The sequence below is a fragment of the Camponotus vicinus genome, unplaced genomic scaffold, assembly GCF_025532165.1.
Source record: "Camponotus vicinus isolate PSW18456_S1 unplaced genomic scaffold, iyCamVici1.0 SCAF_7, whole genome shotgun sequence".
Taxonomy (NCBI): domain Eukaryota; kingdom Metazoa; phylum Arthropoda; class Insecta; order Hymenoptera; family Formicidae; genus Camponotus; species Camponotus vicinus.
Window position 1 is genome coordinate 17,066,771 of NW_028141979.1, and position 21,374 is coordinate 17,088,144.

A 21,374-nucleotide genomic window follows, 5' to 3' on the forward strand; every position below is an offset into this window, starting at 1 on the left:
ATGTATCATCACCGTTACTTTTGAAAAGGGGCGAAATTATAATATAACTACAACATTGCAGCAACTTTCATGTTATATAAAATGTGATATTGAAATGTATAGCTGTTATATAGTGAACACGTAATTGTGTCGACTGGGCAGGTAATAACAACTCTTGTAGCAAAATTGTAGCCTTTTTGCTGACAACAATTTTTAGCAAGCACTTGGCGAAATCTGTTCGAGCAGACTTGGCTAACTGGGTAGTTTGATTGTACCAACAAGACGTATATGATTGAAGACATTTTGGTTAAATCAAACAAGAATTTCTAGTTATCAATGATAAGACTCGATTTTTTATAACTAGAACGTTTAATAGATTTTACTATAAGGATTTGGTTAGTATTTTCTGGTTGGATCTATAAAATTTCTTGTTACATTAATTTCTTTGCTTGCCGCTAGGCGGCGAGCCACTCTTAACTTAACTCGTATTCAATATTTGCCATGAAATGTATATAAAGAACTAGAATTAACATTAAATCCAAAGTATATTCTTTTTCTCTTACGAGCAGTAGTGCCAGAAAGAGGACGCTAGCTCTCTGATTGTATGTGCTTGAGCTGCATCCTCTTCTTGCATCACTGTTTATCAGTTTAATTTCTAACAAATTGAATTTAAAATAAATTTTATTCAATAATCTGGATTGAATTTATCCAATAATCTTGTTGGAATTCAAAATATTTAAACAGATTTTTGAGATTAGATGGAAAAAATTTTAGACGACTTGGTGCTGGTGAGTTTAGTATTATTAACCAGAAAATTTGGTAAATTTAACAGGAAGAAATTAATCAGATTCATCTGGTAATTCCTACAAGAATTCTGGTTCGTCCATTTTCCAACAGACATACTGGTTGAATCTACCAGAATTCTAATTAATGCAACCAGATTTTTTTCTCAGTGTAGATATATTATTTAAACATATATATCTCGTTGAAAAGTGTATGTATATATGTACAATTGAATTTGTTATTTTTCTTTCACAGAATTAGATTTAATAACGGTAAAATTGGAGAGTTTATTACATGATACCAAAATCATAAAAAATAAAATGATAATTCAGCCCAATTCCGATAAATCAACTATGGATGCAGATAATATCCCAGCAAACACATATTATAACAATTATATAACATAGGAATAAAAAATTATAATAACAGTTGTTATATCTTTATTATCTAATATTTATATAACTCAAAATGGTTAATATTATATAATATAATGTTATATTTATATATCCCAGCAAGTACATATTATAACAATTATATAACATTGAAGTAAAAGATTAATAACAGCTGTTATATCTTTATTATATAGTATTTATATAATTCAAAATTGTTCATGTTATATAAAATAATCACATATATATATATAAAACCAGCCATTCCCCTATATTCGAAATTTATGTTTCTTTATTTGCATATTTTACTCAGAGCTATAAATTAAATTTCGCAACTTATTGACGCATATGCGCGGGATTTTTTCCTATATATATGTATTTCGTGATAATGATTCGTTCTTATAGGCTTCTTCCGCAGAGGGAATATAGAAGTGTAGCCGTGGCGTCACCAGCAGCTGACTTATCGGTGTTAATTTATCGACCTAATTATCGGTCCCCGCAAAAAAATACGCTAAGTCGATAAAGAATATACGTGCGCGATTTATCACAATAATCAGAGGTATTAAATCAGAAATAACATTAAAATGATATTAATGTATAGAAAATGTAGTATTTTAAATAAAATATTAGATTTTCTATATATTAATATTATTTTAATGTTATTTCTGACTTAATATCTCTGATTATTGTGGTAAATCGTGCGCATACATTCTTTATCGACTCAGTGTAATTTTCTGCGGGGATCAATAATTAGATCGATAAATTAACGCCGATAAGTCAGCTACTGAGGACGCCACGGCTACACTTCTACGTTTCTCTTACCCCGCACGAGGAGCCGAGGAACGAATCATTGTCGCGGAGTGTTCTGTATTTAAAATACACGGGATTATAGGAAATCCAAGGCGCATGTGGTATAACGTCGTAACATTCTTTTGCGTCGACTAGAACGCAATGATGATCAATCGCCATATTGATCACTACCGTTCTATTGTCGAGCTTCGAGTTTTTCTCTTCGAGCGTTCACACAGTGCGCAATTAGTGGATTGTTGTTGTTCTTCGTGCTGCCCTGAAGCAGATTTTAGTCAGCGGATTTTCATCAGAAAGCTGGAGTAAGGAAAGTATAAATATTAGATATTAAAAGCATTAGATATATATCGAAAGCATTACAATACTACAGAATTTCATAGGTTATGGTAGATCACAGAAATTAATTTTTTGCACACAAATTTTATTCGTGTAAAATAAATATTTCCAATTACGTTGTCACGCGCGTTTAATTTAATTAGTAAAGTTTTATACGTTTTTAATCTTTATTATGAACTATTTATATATATTTTATTTAACAGCTATTTTATAATATTCAAATAATATTAGATTTTGAATGTTTTCACTTTATATTAGTAATTTCTCAATTATTCAGTGATATTAGTTTATTTGTTTTTGCTACATCCATTTATTATTATTCATTGTATTGATGTTCTGTGATACATTGTCAGTTCATTCATTTGCTTAAAATTACTTAGTTTGCGTATATGTATATTATTTGTTTCATTTAATAATTATCAATATTCACATATGTTTTTATTATAATTAAATTTAACCAATAATATTTTATTCCTTGGATATTTAGGAAGTTTCATCAAAGCATCAGTATTCAAAATTTCCATTTGATTTTCATATTTATAATGTTACAGTAGCTTATCATTAATTATACCAACATTTTAAAGTTGCTTATTTTAAGTTATTTTAAGTTTGCATGTACATTTATGTCTAGTTTATTTAATTCTTGATGTTTGTTCGCACATTATTTGTTCATTTCTTTGTTTATAATTAGATGGTTATTTTTACGTAAAATTATTATTCATTTTATTTACTAATTGATATTTGCATATAATTTTGATTCTTATGATATAAAATAGTGATTAATTTATCAGAAAAGTTAATTCATCAGTTTTTATTAAATTCTTGTTGTTCGAGATCGAACTTCATTATCATTAATTACGAAAGGGAGCGCCTATCCTGAAGCTAAAATTCGCCGCGTCGTAAGAAATCGTGGTTTCTCTAGCCGCAGATCATAGCGCGCTTTCAACGGGCGCGCTCCACGAGTAAGACAAGGACAGAAACAGCGATAGGTCGTTAGACGAGTAATAACAACACGACGCAGCAAAAATTCGATTGCGACCTTTTCGCTCTAACAACAGATTCGAAAAAGGTTCGTTGCGTTCGCGAAAATGCGAGACCGTGCTCGAATTCTCATCCGTATAAAAGCCGCGCGCGGAAGACCACTCGCCAGAACCGTGAGACTCGTGGAGTAAGGTGCGCGCTGCCAAAAGAGATTCTCGTTGCTTGCGAATAGTTCCGTAGCTTGCGGAAATTATCTTTTCTGCCTGTAATTAAGATCTATAGTTATATTATTATTACCTTTTTTTGTAATTTTTTATTGTGTTTGTAGAAAAAGGGAAAAAATACATAATTCGTGTACATTTGAAATTGACTATTTGCGTTATTCGGAGTCCGTGTCTCGCACATAATTCTGGTCCTTCGAGCCGGATCACAGTGACCGGTCTGTTTAAAACGTGTGAGTGCGACAGTGGCGTGCTTCCTTGGCGCTTCTAGGGTGACCGCCTGAAAAAACCGAATAGCAGAATGAGCCGTAAAGTGGAAGCTATGGCCGATGCCGCGGCCGAGCTGTACGGGAAAATCGCGCGCACGCATGAAAACTTAATGAAGCTGGGTTCTGCCAAAATTACCGTGGGAGCGGTGGAGGCGCGTCTTCAGCTTCTAGAGCGATATTGGTCCAAATTCGATGCGTTGAGCGATGAGCTGCTGGATCACTTAGATCAGATTAGCGGGTTGGACTACGTAAAGCTGGATATACCGGCGATGGCTGAAGAGTCTTACCTGCTGAATAAAGGCTCGCTTCTCGATCTGTTGAGCAGCCTTAAGGAGAAGGCCGCGGCCACACCCTCGTCTGCGGAGACCGAGACCTCGGCCCGGGTGCCGCGAACCACACTACCTCGCATCCAGTTACCGCACTTCTCGGGGAAATATGAGGACTGGCCAGCTTTCCGCGATCTGTTTCTCTCGATCATAGGACGAGACTCGGCTACGTCACAGGTAGAAAGGCTTCATTACCTGAAAACATGTATAAAGGGTGAGGCCGAATTGCTAATCCGTAACCTGACCACTACGGGCGAAAATTACGAGCGGGCGTGGAAATTATTGAGCGACTATTACGAGAACAAGCGTTTAATAGTGCGCGCGTATCTCGCCAATTTCCTCGCCCTGCAGAGGATGAAGGGTGAATCGGCGTGCGAAATGCGGAAAATCTTCCATTGTCTCAAATCGACAATCCATTCGCTCGAAAGTATCGGTCGGCCCATTACTAGCAGCGAGGATCTATTCGTGTATCTGGCTGTCGAGCTCCTCGATCCACGATCTCGGCGCGGGTGGGAGACGCTAATAAGTGATTCTACGGAACCACCGTCGTATACAGTTTTGGAGCAATTCCTCGACCGCCGGTTGCACACCTTGGAGTCGATGTTGCCGGGCAAATCCGCCAATTCCGCCTCCGCCGCAGGGACATCAAAGTTTACCCGCAGTCATCACTCGCGGAAGCAGGAGAGCAAACCAGAAACCAAACGCGGCCGTTGTTCCCTGTGTCAAGGAGATCACTTCGTAATGTTCTGCGAGGATTACAAGAAGAAGACTGCTCAGGAAAGGAAGCAACTCGTCGAGGACAACAGTTTGTGCTTGAATTGCCTCGGCCGACACCAGGTGAGCGAGTGTTCCTCAAAAAAGTCTTGCTCAGCGTGCGGATCCCGACATCACTCCTCGCTGCATGATGCTAGCCGTGACCATGAGGTCGCGCGATCCTCCCATGTGATGCAGGAGCCATCGAAGAGACCTGTAACCGTGCTCCTCGCCACCGCGCGCGTTCGCCTCGCGGATCAGTATGGCAATTGGCACGACGCTCGCGCGCTGGTGGATCAGGGTTCAGAGTCGTCACTTATCTCAGAGCGCCTGGCACAACGACTGCGGCTGACCCGTTCGCCTGTCGCAATATCTGTATATGGAGTGGGCGGACAGAAGACGGCCGTTGCCCGAGGTCGGGTCTCCCTGTCTCTATCGCCACGAAGAGGGGAGCCCGCGTTGTCGGTCTCTGCGCTAGTGTTGCCGCGTCTTACCATATATGCTGGAGGAGCCAAAATAGTAAGGAGCGCCTGGCCTCACCTGCAAGGACTGGAACTGGCCGACCCTGAATTCTGCTCCGATGACCCGGTGGATCTGCTCCTTGGCGCTGAAGTATACGCCTCCGTCTTAAAGCAAGGTCTTCGGAAGGGAGGAAGTCTCGAACCTATAGCCCAAAACACTATGTTGGGATGGATCTTATCGGGGGCGGTGAGTGATTCAATTGCAGAACATCGTTCATTCTCTCACCAGTGTAGAGTCGACACGGATCTCGTCGGTATGGTGCACCGGTTCTGGGAACAGGAGGAGACACCTTCGACTGGACCAATCCTCTCCAAGGAAGACCAGGAGTGTGAGGGGTACTTCGTCCGCACTCACGCGCGACGACCTGATGGGCGTTACACAGTTAGACTCCCGCTCTCCGCTCCGCTGTCGGACCTGTCCGAGACTCGCCGAGCAGCTTCTCGGCTCCTGAAACAAATGGAAGTGAAATTCGCGCGTGATCCTCCGTTCTACGCTCTTTATGCAGACTTCATGCGCCAGTATGCCGAGCTGGGGCATATGACGCCTGCTCTCCCTCTCACGGGCGCAACGCCTCCAGTCGAAACGTGCTTTCTCCCGCATCATGGCGTGATGCGCGACTCGAGCTCGACAACGAAGTTGAGAGTGGTCTTTAATGGATCGACCGCTGTAGCCGGAGGAAAAACATTAAACCGCTGTTTAATGACCGGACCGAACTTGCTGCCTGCCTTGTCCGACATACTCCTGCGTTGGCGCCGTCACCGCTTCGTCCTCGCCACCGACATCGAGAAGATGTTTCGACAGATCGAAGTGCATGTACAGGATAGAAATCTTCAACGCATCCTGTGGCGAGAAGGCCCGAACAAGGAAATACAGGAGTACCAGTTGAATACCGTAACCTACGGCTTATCATGTGCTCCTTACCTAGCCATCCGTACGCTGCACCAATTGGCGGAGGATGAAGCTAATAGTCTTCCTCTGGGAGCCGCGGCCCTTCGAGAGGACACTTATATGGACGACATCCTAACGGGCGCCCCGAGCATTCCGGAGGCCCAGGACATTAAAAGGGAACTCGTTCGGATTTGCACGGCGGGCGGCTTCCCGCTGAAGAAATGGTCGGCGAACGATGCCTCGCTGCTCGAGGACCTGCCGAAGGAAGATCACCTACAGCGTGAGTCTCGATGGTGGGAGCCAGGCGAAAGTCATTCTACCTTGGGACTTCGTTGGCATCCTCACGACGACAGCTTCGCTTTCGCCACGCAGCTCCCTCGAGTCGAGGTCGTGTCCAAGCGAGAGGTTCTAGCCCTGGCCGCTAGACTATTCGATCCCTTAGGCTGGCTCGCTCCCACCACAGTACGCGCAAAGATACTCTTCCAAGCGACGTGGCTGCTAGGCACCGATTGGGACACTCCGCTACCCGATGACGATGTCCGCCAATGGCGCGAGTTCGAGGCGGAGTTGCCGCTCCTGGAGGAAATCCGAATTCCCCGGTGGCTAACGTGCGACATCCCTGGCAGCCAGCTGGAAATTCACGGTTTCGCCGACGCCTCGGAGAGGGCGTACGCTGCGGTAGTCTACCTGCGCACGAGAGCTCCAACCGGAAGAATAGAGGTAAGATTAGTCAGCGCCAAGACTAAGGTAGCGCCGTTAAAGCAGGTATCCTTACCTCGCCTGGAACTATGTGCCGCTACTCTCCTCGCCAGACTGGCGCTTCATGTGGTAAGAACTCTGGAAACCAACAACGCCTCCATTTTCTTGTGGTCGAATTCCACCGTAACACTCGGCTGGATCAAGGCCCATCCGGTCACCTGGAAAACATACGTAGCTAATCGCGTAAGCGAAATCCAGACTTCGTTACCAGGCGCCCACTGGCTACACGTTTCCAGCCGCGACAACCCGGCCGATTGCGCCTCACGAGGGTTAGCTCCGAGGGAGCTAGTGAAATTTTCATTGTGGTGGAACGGTCCACCTTGGCTCTGGATGGATGGCGAACGATGGACGACTCCAGCCGACGACGCCGTCGCAGACGGACTGCCGGAGCGCCGTATAAGAGCTCACGTCGCCGTTCCCGCCGAGGAAAAGAGTATAGATCCTGATCTCCTGACCCGGTACTCTCATCTCAATCGGTTACTCCGAATTACCGCCTGGTGTCGTCGCTGGCTACCTCGTCAGCGGGCGTCACAGCGGTGTATATATCGTCCTTCCGGACACCTCACTCCGTCCGTGCTCCGCGTCGTCGAGTTGGAGGGAGCCAGGCTGCATTGGATACGCCAAATACAAGCTGCGCATTTCAGAAGGGAGTTAGCAGCCATCAAACAGGGCGGGATATTATCTGTGCGAGGGCCTCTTACCAAACTGAACCCTGTCCTTGATGAGAACGGTGTCCTTCGCGTTGGCGGGCGGTTGAGGAACGCGCCGGTACAATACGACGCCAAGCATCCAATAATCTTACCGGGCGCATCACACTTTACTCGGCTCATCATCGAAGACTTCCACCGGCGGACCTTACATGGCGGCGTCCAGCTGACTCTAGGGGCCATCCGTCAGGAATTCTGGATACCGCGAGGCCGGTCTTTGGTCAAGAGCCACATACATCGCTGCGTTACTTGTTTGCGATGGCGGGCGGCTAACCCTCAGCCTCTCATGGGAGATCTACCAGCCTCGAGAGTGACCCCCGCCCGCGCCTTTCTAAGCGCGGGTGTCGACTACGCCGGCCCAGTGTGGTTAAGAACATCGAAAGGGCGAGGACATCGAGCGACCAAAGGCTTCATCGCAGTCTTCGTTTGTCTCTGCACAAGGGCTGTGCACTTAGATGTAGCCTCCGATTATTCCGCGGACGCTTTCCTGGCAGTGCTTCGTCGCTTCGTCGCTCGGCGCGGCCTATGCCGCGATCTTTACAGCGATTGCGGAACGAATTTCGTCGGCGCTGATGCACAATTGCGGGAGCTCTTCACGCAGGCCAGCAAGGAGGGACAACAAGTCGCGACGAGACTTGCCGAGGACCGAGTTCAGTGGCATTTAAATCCACCGGCGGCACCCAATTTTGGCGGGATCTGGGAGGCTGCGGTCAAGTCCGCAAAGCATCACCTGCGACGCACTATCGGTGAGTCCACCTTAACGTTTGAAGAAATGGTCACACTGCTGTCACAGGTCGAAGCCTGCCTCAACTCTCGTCCGCTCCAAGCCTTGACGGATGATCCAGAGGACCTCGGAACGCTCACGCCGGGACACTTCCTCGTGGGCTCGGAGCTTAACGCCGTACCGGAACCCTCCATTGCGGAAGAGAAACCAACTCGGCTTTCACGGTGGCAACACCTACAACAAATGAGAGAACATTTTTGGAACCGATGGTCGACGGAGTATCTGCATACCTTGGCTCACCGCCCGAAATGGTCCCGGTCGAACGTGGATGTTCAAGTCGGCCGTCTGTGTCTTCTGCGGGGAGAAACCACCCCGCCGAATAAATGGCCCCTCGCACGGATCGAGAAGTTGCACCCGGGTAAGGATGGACACGTGCGAGTCGTTGAGGTGCGAACTTCATCATCCCGTCTTACCCGACCAGTGAACAAACTCGTCCTTCTCCCGAGCAGCGTGGCCCGAGAAGACGAAGCGACCGAGGAAGGCGATCATCTCGAGTAAACCGAGCGATTGCGAATCGCCCTCAAAAAAAAAAAAAAAAAACATTGTTATAGATCATCTTTCCTTAAATATCACGCATACAAAAGGCCTACCTAAAAAGCGGCGTTATTCTGCGAAGCTGCACTGCAGGTAGCGGAAGGCATCACTCCGCACTTATCACAGCACCTTTCCTCGCGCTGTTTAACACACAGCACTTAGATTCCGCTTAAATCCGCGACACTCGATCCAATTTAAAACCGAGCGTACTACGGAGCGCGTGTCAGCTGGTTGTGCGATTCAGCCTGGGCGTCTCCATAAAATTCGCATTAAAAATGTCCCATGTAAAGCCGCCGCTAACCCGGGAGCTAACACGACGAGACAGAAGCGCCAAACCGCTAGTGCATTCGTAGGTTCACCATACGAGGCGGGCGGAATGTTCGAGATCGAACTTCATTATCATTAATTACGAAAGGGAGCGCCTATCCTGAAGCTAAAATTCGCCGCGTCGTAAGAAATCGTGGTTTCTCTAGCCGCAGATCATAGCGCGCTTTCAACGGGCGCGCTCCACGAGTAAGACAAGGACAGAAACAGCGATAGGTCGTTAGACGAGTAATAACAACACGACGCAGCAAAAATTCGATTGCGACCTTTTCGCTCTAACAACAGATTCGAAAAAGGTTCGTTGCGTTCGCGAAAATGCGAGACCGTGCTCGAATTCTCATCCGTATAAAAGCCGCGCGCGGAAGACCACTCGCCAGAACCGTGAGACTCGTGGAGTAAGGTGCGCGCTGCCAAAAGAGATTCTCGTTGCTTGCGAATAGTTCCGTAGCTTGCGGAAATTATCTTTTCTGCCTGTAATTAAGATCTATAGTTATATTATTATTACCTTTTTTTGTAATTTTTATTGTGTTTGTAGAAAAAGGGAAAAAATACATAATTCGTGTACATTTGAAATTGACTATTTGCGTTATTCGGAGTCCGTGTCTCGCACACTTGTCCTTATATGTTCATACTTGTTCTTTATGTATTTGTCTATTTATATATATTCTTATATTGATTCTTTCTACCTAAACTCTACTTTATAAACTTTATCACAAAATCATTCATGTTGCTAACTATTAAAGCTTAATTATTTGAAAATTTATTGTTCTGATTTTAATAATTGAGATTCAGTTATCAAAATGCCGAAAACATATCATCATTTATCAAAAAGGCGTAAAAACCAATTAATTTCACTTCATATTTCTCAATTAGAGAAGGCAACTACATCAAATGTTTCCAAAAAACGTTTTAAAACTAATTCTAATGTAGAAATGATCTGCAATGACTCTAATTCAGAGATTACGAAATTTTCCAATGAAACTTGTACCAATACTTTTCTTAATGATAACATTTTAGATTCATCCAATAATATCTCAAATTTGTCAATGGATAATCATAATTCTTCAATATGTAACAATTTTGACATTCCAGTTGCATTAAATCAAAACGATTCTTTATTATCTAATTTTCCTACCGAATCAATCGATTTTAATAATGAGATCTCCTCAGAACAGGAACAAAATTTTAGTTTACAAGAAGATTTGCAAATGTTAGTTTCTAAATGTTGTATTCCTCAAGGTACTGTAGATAAACTTCTTCTAATTCTGCGGAAACATGGTCATGATGATTTACCTCAAACATGTAGAACTTTAATGAAAACACCACATAATACTTTTCAAAATATATCTTCTCTTAGTGGTGGAAGATACATTCATTTTGGATTGGCTTCAGGAATAAAACGTTCTATATTAAAATATTGTAGAACCATGCCTCGTGAAGTGAAAATAAATATTAATATCGATGGCTTACCATTGAGTAAAAGCTCAAGTAGCCAATTTTGGCCTATTCTTGCATCAATTGAAATTAATGACCTTTATACCGAGCCTTTTACAGTTGGTATGTTTCACGGAATGTCAAAACCGAAAAATGTGAATAATTTTCTCCGTCCTTTTGTTAATGAAGCACGAATTGTTCTTCGAGAAGGTGTATTATTAGATAATGATTTCCATTGTAAAATCTTATTAAATGCAATATTATGCGATGCTCCTGCAAAATCATTAATTACTTGTACGAAGGGTCACACAGGTTATTTTTCATGTTCAAAATGTACACAAGAAGGTGATTTCGTATGTAATCGAGTTATATTCCCAGAAATTAATTCTACATTAAGAACGAACGAATCATTTCGTAGTCGTAATCAAGATGAGCATCATATAGGTGATTCAATTTTAGAAAATCTTCCTATAGATATGATTTCACAAATTCCTCTCGATTACATGCATCTTGTTTGTTTGGGTTCAAGACGTTTATTACAATTTTATGTCAGGGGTAGGAAAGGTATAAGATTATCTAATGCTGCAATTGATTCCATCGACAAACACTTACTCGACACAAGAAAATTTATAATTAAAGAATTTTCAAGATTACCAAGAAGTTTATTATATATTGACAGTTGGAAAGCTACGGAAGTTCGCCTTTTTTTGCTTTATTTAGGTTTAATTTTATTAAAGCCCTTTTTGTCTCATGATTATTATAATCATTTTTTATCATTAAGTGTAGCTATTCGTATATTTGCAGATCCAGAACGATGTTTAGTTCTTAATGATTTCGCACATTCTTTGATAATCTGGTTTATTTCAAATTACAAAAATGCTTTTGGACTTGAATATCTTTCACATAATGTTCACAATTTAGAACATCTTGCAAATGATGTTAAAACTTTAGGGTGTTTAGACGCTTTCAGCTGTTTTAAATTTGAAAATTACATGCAAAAGATTAAAAAACGAATAAAAAATTGTGGCAAACCATTAGAGGAATATTCTAACCGAATTTTCGAATTAAACCGACTTCCACCCGAAAAATGTTATTCAAAATCATATCCTATTATTCATTTTAAAAAAACAGTTAAAGATAGTAATGATATATCTTATTTAGAATTTAATGGCTTCAATATTTTCACAAAAGAAAATGAAAATTGTTGTTTGTTGAACGACAATTCTTTAGCTTTTATTTTAGAAATAATTTTGGATAATGATGTTCCATATATAAATGTAAAGCGAATTTTACTTACCGAACCATTTTTTAGTATTCCATGTGATTCTAAAGAATTACTGGGCATACAAATTTTTACGGAAACAAGTCCGTTTAATATTGAAAAATTGCCGGCAACAAATATAAAAACAAAATGTTTGAAATTAAAACATCTTGAGTTGCAGAACACATTCGTTATAATTCCACTTTTGCATGCACGCACATAATAACAATAATTATTATTTTGATTCTCGTTATTCTCGTCTTGCGATGATTTTGTGTTCTTTTAACGGACTTAATTAAATTAGAAACTGTATAAGAATCTCTTGTCTGGTTCCGCGCGCCTCGCTGTTGTCTCTTGATTCGGTTGCTTTGGTATATAGCCGACGATTATATCTAAAATAATTGCTACAACGTGGATGTAAAATATCAAGTAATTTTTAATATATGCTCATCAACAATTATCTCACCATATGTGATATCATAAACAAGACATGACTGACTTCAATGTTTGAGATATAATATAAAGGAATATAATAAATTCTTGATTACAATACTTTTTGCTGTTAGATAAAAATACATAAAGTAACGTAAAAAATAACACTCGTATTTTAAGATAAATTATATAAAAGAATAGTAATTTAAAACAAGAATCAATACTCTGTATAAAACCATAAGATTAATAACGTGTGATGCTATATCCTCTAACAAATCAAAAGAATATCAGAATTGAGATCTATTATTACTAAAAATATTGACATTAATAAAATAAGATCACAAATATAAAGTAGTCATAATGCACAGAGTAAATAAGTAAAAAACGAGTTTCGTTATATACTAAAGAACGTAAAATAAAGTAGGAACTATCGTTCTTTGTACTTGTAAATTATCAGTCATATAATAATCTATAGTATCTGCTTATTGCACTAAAATCTTAATCTTTGGTAACTAAAAAATGCTGCAAGTTATTAATTAGAATTAAGCTAGAGTGAGTCTTCCGACTCTTTCTTCCCATTCCACTGAAGAGGCGGGGGGAAGATTCGTCACACCAAATGGCGTCGGATGTGAGAGTCGAACTCGGACGTTACTCACGCAGATAATAATGAGAGAATCGAACTGGGATTCTGTTACCTCGTTGTTGAAATGCGGATGAGTCGAACTGGGACTCGTACACCTCGCCCCACAACGGGGGTCGTCGGCAAGGCTCAGTGAGAGAGAGAGTCGAGCGAGGACTCTGTCACCTTACGGCAGGGCTCAGTGAGAGAGAGAGAGTCGAGCGAAGACTCTGTCACCTTACGGCATGGGTGGGCGAGAGAAAACCTTACGAGAATCTTGTCGATTCTCTATCACCTTTCGGCTTGCCCTTCGGAGGTGTCTGACTAGAGACGGTAATCTCCGAGCTTTTGTCCCCAATTGGACGAAGGTCGACCTTCCCGATTCGGCGTAGCACAATAATTATACAATGTTAGAGCGCAGTATCTACGGACGCGAAACGGACAAAGCGCACAGCCACACGCCGTCCCCTCCTTCTTCGTCAAAGGGCACGCGCCACGCACGCCCTCCGACCTCTTAGGAAAAAAAAGGAAAGTAAAAGCGCTGTTTTATCACGAGTAGCGCGTACGTCCCATACGGGCCTCTCGCGGCCTTCAGGTCCCTCTAACTGGGACTCATATCGGTAACACAGTTTCCTTAACAGAAACAATATTTCAGTGTGTTATTTTAAAGAATGATCCGACGATACTTTTTAGGATTAATTTTTATATGATTGTTATGTAGATCTGATTTTAATTGAAGTTGTTTTAATTGGATATATTTTGAATGTTATACCTGTAGCTTAGATTATTAAGGCGATTATAAGTATTTGTTTGTGCTTCCATATTCATTTTCTGCTTTTCATAAAATAATCTATCAAGTTTCATAGTAATTTTAATTATTCTATAGTATATTGTTCTGCAAATTACTACAAATTTAAGAAGTGTACTTTTATCTTTATTAAAAATATTGTACAATATTTAACATTGCGAGTTTATACTATCAAAAATTCATAGTGTTTCTTGTGAGGGCATTTATATGGATTATATATTGTGCTGAGTCATTATACTGTGTAAATCTGTAATATATGTATATATATATTTTTTTTTCAGAAAAAATGTCCGAAAAAAAATTGTACGCAGTTGTACAATTTTTAAGTGATGAATCCTTCTCGGAGGTTCCAACAAATTGGATTCAACAAGGAGATGAAGAAGATGATTTTATTTGTTGGTGGCCTAACACAAAAAATATCAGTTCGCTAATTGAAAATCGAACTGAACCGGATAAGAAATCATGGTCAACTTTTCACATTATGGTGACCAAATATTGTTGTAAGTTAATAGTTAGTTAATAGTTAGTTATAAAATAGTTTTATAAAAATATTTTTTAATTCCAATATTTTCATTATTTTGATTGATCTCTTTTTTTTCTTTTAACATTAAATACACACATACACACACACACACACACACATTATTATTATTATTATTATTATTATTATTATTATTATTATTATTATTATCATTATTATTATTTGGTAGCGTCACTTGCATCTGCACGAAAATCAGCTACAGATGCTTACTATACTACGACTGATGATGAAAAATTTGGCCGAGGACAAAGAAATGTAAGGAAAAATAAACATTTTTTTAAAGAGTTAGAGAAAAATCATGAGGAAAACAATGATGATTTAGATGATGAAGAAGAGAATGACAAAGAAAATTACTATAAATAATAATTATTTATTATAATTAGAAATAGTTATTATTTATAATAAATAATTAATTTTTTAAGTATGTCATTATACGTTTCATGTTTTCTACCGCATTCGCAATGCGAAGGTTTTAGCCGATCGTTCGTCTTATCTCGCGTCAATCACGCGCCACGCGCAAGTCGTTTGTTAGATGTCGCGTGTCGCGTTTCTGGCAACATAACTCTTGTGGTCGCGCAGTCTCCGCGGTCCGTCGCTTCGCGTCGAGTCATGTGTTGTTTGCATTCGCGTTTCTTTGAAAGTAATGTTTGGTATCGATAAATCAATAGTGAGTGAATAAGCAGTAAACTCGTTATCGTGTAATCTGTATTGTGTCAATCGAGTATGAGATTAATAATCGAAAAAATTTCGATGTGTCGCGCATCTCTAGCAATCATAACCGTGCAGCAGATAACAACAATACATAGCATGAAGATTCGCTACGCTGCTACAAGGTGAGTGAGCAAGTGAGTAAGCAGGTGAGTGAGTGAGTGAGTGACCGAGAGAGTGTGAGTGAGAGACTGAATGAGAGAGTGTATGAGTGTTGCGTAAAGAGAGAAAGAGAGCGAGAAAAAAGTGCGTGCGTGTGTATGAATGTCTGTCCCTCCTACCCTCCCTCTCTCTCTCTCTTTCTCTCTCTCTCTTACGCACACACTCCGCCATACACACATCGCGTGTAGCAATCAGCTGATTGCAACGTCGGACGGCCGGCGATCCGGAACAACTTTTCATTATTAAAATAACGTTATTTTAAGGAACACGTATTTCTGACGTAATTCTAAGACATTTTCTTCTTTACCAAAATTTTATTTAAAGCATAATTTTATGTTATAAGATAAAATAGTTAGCGACTCATGCGGTGATAATCACCCGTCGGGCGGTCAGCTGCGCCCGCGCTCGCGGCACGCCGCGCCGCTCCTGCCTGCCTTCTGTACCCGACGCGTGATTTACTAACTATTTTTGCTCATAATTCAAAAACTACGCTTCAAATCAAATTTTGGTAAAGGAAAAATTGTCTTAGAATGGTGTCAGGAATACGTCATTTTAAAGACATAACGTTTTTCAGGATCGCCCTGTATATATATATATATATATATATATATATATATATATATATATATAATATGTAACTCTTCTACTATTTTAATATTTACATATTGTTACATCATAATTTCAAATCTTTATGTGTGTGTGTGTGCGTGCGTGCGTGCGTGCATGTGTGTATGTGTGTTCAAAAAGATTTGAAAATTATGATGTAATATTTATATAACAACTATGTAAATATTAAAGTAATATAGCAGTAACATATTATATATTAATTTTATTACACTTATATTCTAAATGTATCGATAATATTACGTTTATATAATTGTCACAATTAAATGTATATTTGTTACATAACATTGTTACTTCCTTGAGTGGGAAATTACAAGGAACAAGCATATTGCATGTTACAATCTGGTTATATAACTTGTTATATTCGGTTACATTGAGTTAAGTAATCGTTATAACATAGTTATAAAAATGTGTTTGCTGGGATATATATAAATTATATACATGTAGGGAATATTTTTGCGTAACTATATTTGTGTCTACGCAGGCAAATGTAATAAATATCTATGCAACTATAATTATGGTTGCGCAGTCAAATATGTAAATTTCTACACACACACACACACACACACACACACACACACACACACACACACACACATATATATATATAATTATAAATTACATAATTATATTCCACAAAATGATAAATATCTATTCTCTTTATTAAGATTAATATATAATATGTCAAAATATATTATGTTTAAACAGATTAATGAAAAAAATTTTACAATATTTTTAATGAATATTACAAAATTTTTCACAATCCACTTGATTGTTGTTAAGTGTCACACACACAAGTCTGTGTTTTTATTATACAGGTTGTTCAAAAAGTCCCGGACTGGTTGAATAACTTGTAAAGTAGGCGTCGCACTGAAAAATGATCAAGACGAAAGTTGTATGGTTTCGAGGGGGCCATAAGATGGTACCATTGGTTTGACCTTGAAAAGTCATTTGAAGGTCACGTGAAGGTCACTTCAATTTTTTTAAACGGAACATCCTATATATTTTTGCATATTCTTGTAGCTCATCTCGAGAGCTTTCCAAAACACTATAATTAAGTACTCTTTTGTTAAGAACTTTTTGAGTTATGAGGCTTGAAATAATTTCTTAATTTTACATAAACCGTAAAATATCTTGTAAAATATTCATTTTTCGATTATCTTACCTTAATACTTTTACGTACAAAATAATGAGAGAAATCAATTGGTGTAAAGAAAACACATAGTTGTTTTGAAGAAAAAATATGTAATTTGCAATTAACAATTCCATTTCCAGTTTATGTAAAATTAAGAAATTATTTCAAGCCTCATAACTCAAAAAGTTCTTAACAAAAGAGTACTTACTTATAGTGTTTTGGAAAGCTCTCGAGATAAGCTACAAGAATATGCAAAAATATATAGGGTGTTTCGTTTAAAAAAATTGAAGTGACCTTCACGTGACCTTCAAATGACTTTTCAAGGTCAAACCAATGGTACCATCTTATGGCCCCCTCGAAACCATACAACTTTCGTCTTGATCATTTTTCAGTGCGACGCCTACTTTACAAGTTATTCAACCGGTCCGGGACTTTTTGAACACCCTGTATAATAAATGTACTTGGCGTCGCGACGCTACCGCGTTGCTTGATAATAACCTTTAATATATCACTTCTCTTCCTTGTTCCGCACTATAGTTTTATTTATTTACTTATTTATTATTATTATTTTTACTTTTATCATTTTTATTTATTTATTATTAATCTGTGTTTAATAACCTGGCTGCTTAACGTGTCATTTCTCTTCCTTGTTACACTATTCCGCACTATATTTTAATAAATTTATCTTTCATACGTCCGTACACACATACATATGCATATCACACGTATGTACGCACATGCACACATATGATTTTGTCTCTTAAAGCATTGTACATATCGAAGCAATAATCGTATACGCAGCGGTATGAACGCCGCTTGAGGAACAAACTCGCTTTGCGTGTGTGCGTGTGAACATATGTACGTCAGTCTAAACTGAAGGAAAAGGAGGAAAGAACGAAAAATGTCACAATTCTGATATTCGATCATCATTTCTCAGGATTGACTGCACCGATTTTATTCAAACAGGTCGCAATCGAAAGCTTGTACTCATATTATATCATAAAAGTGTCGTTAGATTTTTGATTACGGCTTTAGTTTATTAAATATCTTAACCGAAAGTTTACTTAACGCAAAATTCCGGATAAGGTACTTGGTAGCGCCGCGTCGAGAACAGTGACTCTCAACTCAATGCTTGGACCTGTTTTTTATGTACTTGGCGTCGCGACGCTACCGCGTCGCTTGATATATATATATATATATTTCTCAAAAATTATTTATATTTGTGCAATTTTTAAAACTGTCAAAGAAATACTATCCCACAAGTAAAGATTTCAAGCTCTTTAAGTGTAAACTAAAAAATATTTTATTTTAATATATATTTATTTATCATACTGCAAAATGATGGGCATGTGTTTTGCAATAAAGCGATGGCATAACATAAGCTTGCGAGAGTCAGTTACAAAAAGCAGAGTAGGTCAATCTGATAGATTTTTTATGCTGAAGACGAATCTAGTCACAGAATTTTCCCAGCACGTCAGGTTTTTGAGTAATTTGTCGTTAAATTCAAAAATGATTATTTCAACAAATTTCATAAATTTATCACGAAAAATTTAATTTTTTGAAATATTTCTGACAATGACATCGTTTCGTATTAGTCTTCACCTTTCAAATCTATTTTTGGTTATCAACGGACAATTTTTTTCGTTGAGAGATAACAAATTGAATTTTAAGATTTTTCAAAGTATAAGAGTACATTCAATTTACATTGTACATGAGGTACCTACATTTATATATTGTATTTACCTACAATAATTTAGTTTTTCCATCCAAATTCAGTCGCAAAATTAGATTAGAGTATCAGGTTTCTGTCCTAAATGGTAAAACGGGTGTAAAAGAGCTAACTAGGATAAGACTAAACTACCATAATTATATAAAAAAACACTGTTCAGCTTCATTGAACGTACTAAATTGTTGTAGGTAAATACATGAATGTAGATACTTCTTGTATAATGTGGATTAAATGTACTCCCTCGCTTTAAAATATCTTAAATTTCAATTTGATATATGTCAGAAAAAAATCAGCGGGAAAAACCAAAATTGATTTTGAAAATAAATATTATATAATAAAATTGATGCTGATGATGATAAAAAATTGCTATAGATATTATAATTATTGAAAACGGCATTTTTGCATTTTTAGATTAGGAATATCTCGAAATCCTGACGTGTGCTACAGCAATTCTATTGCCAGGTTCGGATTCGAAAATTACGTTAGAACCCACAGCACAAGATATCCAGCGGACGTCTAAATTATGTCTGTTTTATGTCGGAACGTCCGTGGACATGTTACGAACGTCCTACCGACGTCCGTTTATGGATATTCATTACACGGCTGTTTCGTCTTACCGACTTCGCGAATTCTTCCTTCCGCGATGCCTGCTTAATTCGCCCGACATGGTTGTAGCGTAAAAGAATGTTAGACGCGTAATTCGATCGGTCCCTAGTACACACTATCAGGACGGACCAGAGGACTGAGAATCTTTCTTTCGAAAGACTGTAACAGCGCGCGCGATAAGAAAGACTAGGCGGTTAGGCTCACGCAACTAGTCAGTAAACATTGACCATCAGATATCTATGAGTAAAGACCCTTAGGAAATAATACCGATCATCTCAACAAATAATTCTCGTCACGTACCTATGATTTCGAAATTATCAAAATTCATAAACCACTTGATTCCCAAAAATGAACGATATTAAGAAATAAATCTTATAGATTATAAATTAGGAAACTATTAATCAACTAGTAAACAATTAAAAAAGTAAATCTTAAGAAATCGATGACGAATTGAGTCTAATCAATATTAAGAAATTGATCAATAATCGGGAAATCGATCCAAATTAAGAAATATGAACAAATAATTGCATCAATTGAAAAGCGTACGTGACGAAAATTTTCTGAATCAGGTATAAAAAGGAGAAGCTCACAGCAAAATTCGTTCAGTAATCAGCATTCAGTAATCTGGATCAGTAATCCGAGGTCGGTTCAGTAATCTGTCATCGGTAATCAGCCAGCCAGCCAGCCAGCTAGCCAGCATTTTTTTAAAATTATTCAGCATAAGTTCGCGCTATAAGTTTCGCAAAATTTCAACGATCCACGGGGATTTCGCTACAACCCATCCTCGTAAACATCAACCTCATCTGCAATAGTAAGTCGAATCACTCGATATTTAAATTCTTATTTATCGCGATTTGAATATTCACTTATCGCTATTATATTCTCAGTGAAATCCTGTTCCACTCGCACTTATGCAGAGAAGCGTCGGGCCAAACGAAATAGGTACCGTCGGAACCGCCGAAGACGCAACCTATTGGTTCGCGCAGTCGCTGACCCCTTCTTTACATTAGATATAAACGAATTAAACAAGAATCTTCCCATCAATAGAATCGTTTTAAATAACATTCAAGAAGATACGCGAGACTCCCTGTATCTAATTTCTGGAACCCTTGCTTCCAGTTACTCACCCGTGTACGACACGGAACCCGACCTTCCGACTGATCTTCCGCCATTGCCGCCCTCTCTTTCTTCATCCCACGAAGCAGCTCCCGACTCCCCCCACGCACGCACGCACGCACGCACGCACGCACGCACGCACGCACGCACGCACGCACGCACGCACGCACGCACGCACGCACGCACGCACGCACGCACGCACGCACGCACGCACGCACGCACGCACGCACGCACGCACGCACGCACGCACGCACGCACGCACGCACGCACGCACGCACGCACGCACGCACGCACGCACGCACGCACGCACGCACGCACGCACGCACGCACGCACGCACGCACGCACGCACGCACGCACGCACGCACGCACGCACGCACGCACGCACGCACGCACGCACGCACGCACGCACGCACGCACGCACGCACGCACGCACGCACGCACGCACGCACGCACGCACGCACGCACGCACGCACGCACGCACGCACGCACGCACGCACGCACGCACGCACGCACGCACGCACGCACGCACGCACGCACGCACGCACGCACGCACGCACGCACGCACGCACGCACGCACGCACGCACGCACGCACGCACGCACGCACGCACGCACGCACGCACGCACGCACGCACGCACGCACGCACGCACGCACGCACGCACGCACGCACGCACGCACGCACGCACGCACGCACGCACGCACGCACGCACGCACGCACGCACGCACGCACGCACGCACGCACGCACGCACGCACGCACGCACGCACGCACGCACGCACGCACGCACGCACGCACGCACGCACGCACGCACGCACGCACGCACGCACGCACGCACGCA

General features: G+C 40.4%; 1 protein-coding gene and 1 long non-coding RNA gene across 3 annotated transcripts; both read left to right on the top strand.

The window, feature by feature from the left end:
• The first annotated feature begins 1,695 nt into the window (after positions 1-1,695).
• Positions 1,696-14,804, top strand: LOC145974836 (uncharacterized). Of its 2 annotated transcripts, XR_014439817.1 has the most exons (4): positions 1,696-1,710; positions 1,877-2,260; positions 14,198-14,416; positions 14,627-14,804. It is a non-coding gene; the product is annotated as an uncharacterized LOC145974836 (long non-coding RNA). The 2 variants fall into 2 exon arrangements; XR_014439816.1 differs by lacking the exon at positions 1,696-1,710 and having other exon boundaries at positions 1,829-2,260.
• LOC145974994 (uncharacterized) lies at positions 10,021-12,280 on the top strand. Its single transcript, XM_083105121.1, has one exon. It carries the CDS (start codon positions 10,163-10,165, stop codon positions 12,278-12,280), a length of 2,118 nt encoding a protein of 705 aa, XP_082961247.1. The 5' UTR covers positions 10,021-10,162.
• Positions 14,805-21,374: the final 6,570 nt, after the last annotated feature.

What these genes read in the sequence shown, in the direction of transcription:
- LOC145974994 (XM_083105121.1), top strand. Translation starts at nt 10,163, where the DNA reads ATGCCGAAAACATATCATCATTTATCAAAAAGGCGTAAAAACCAATTA.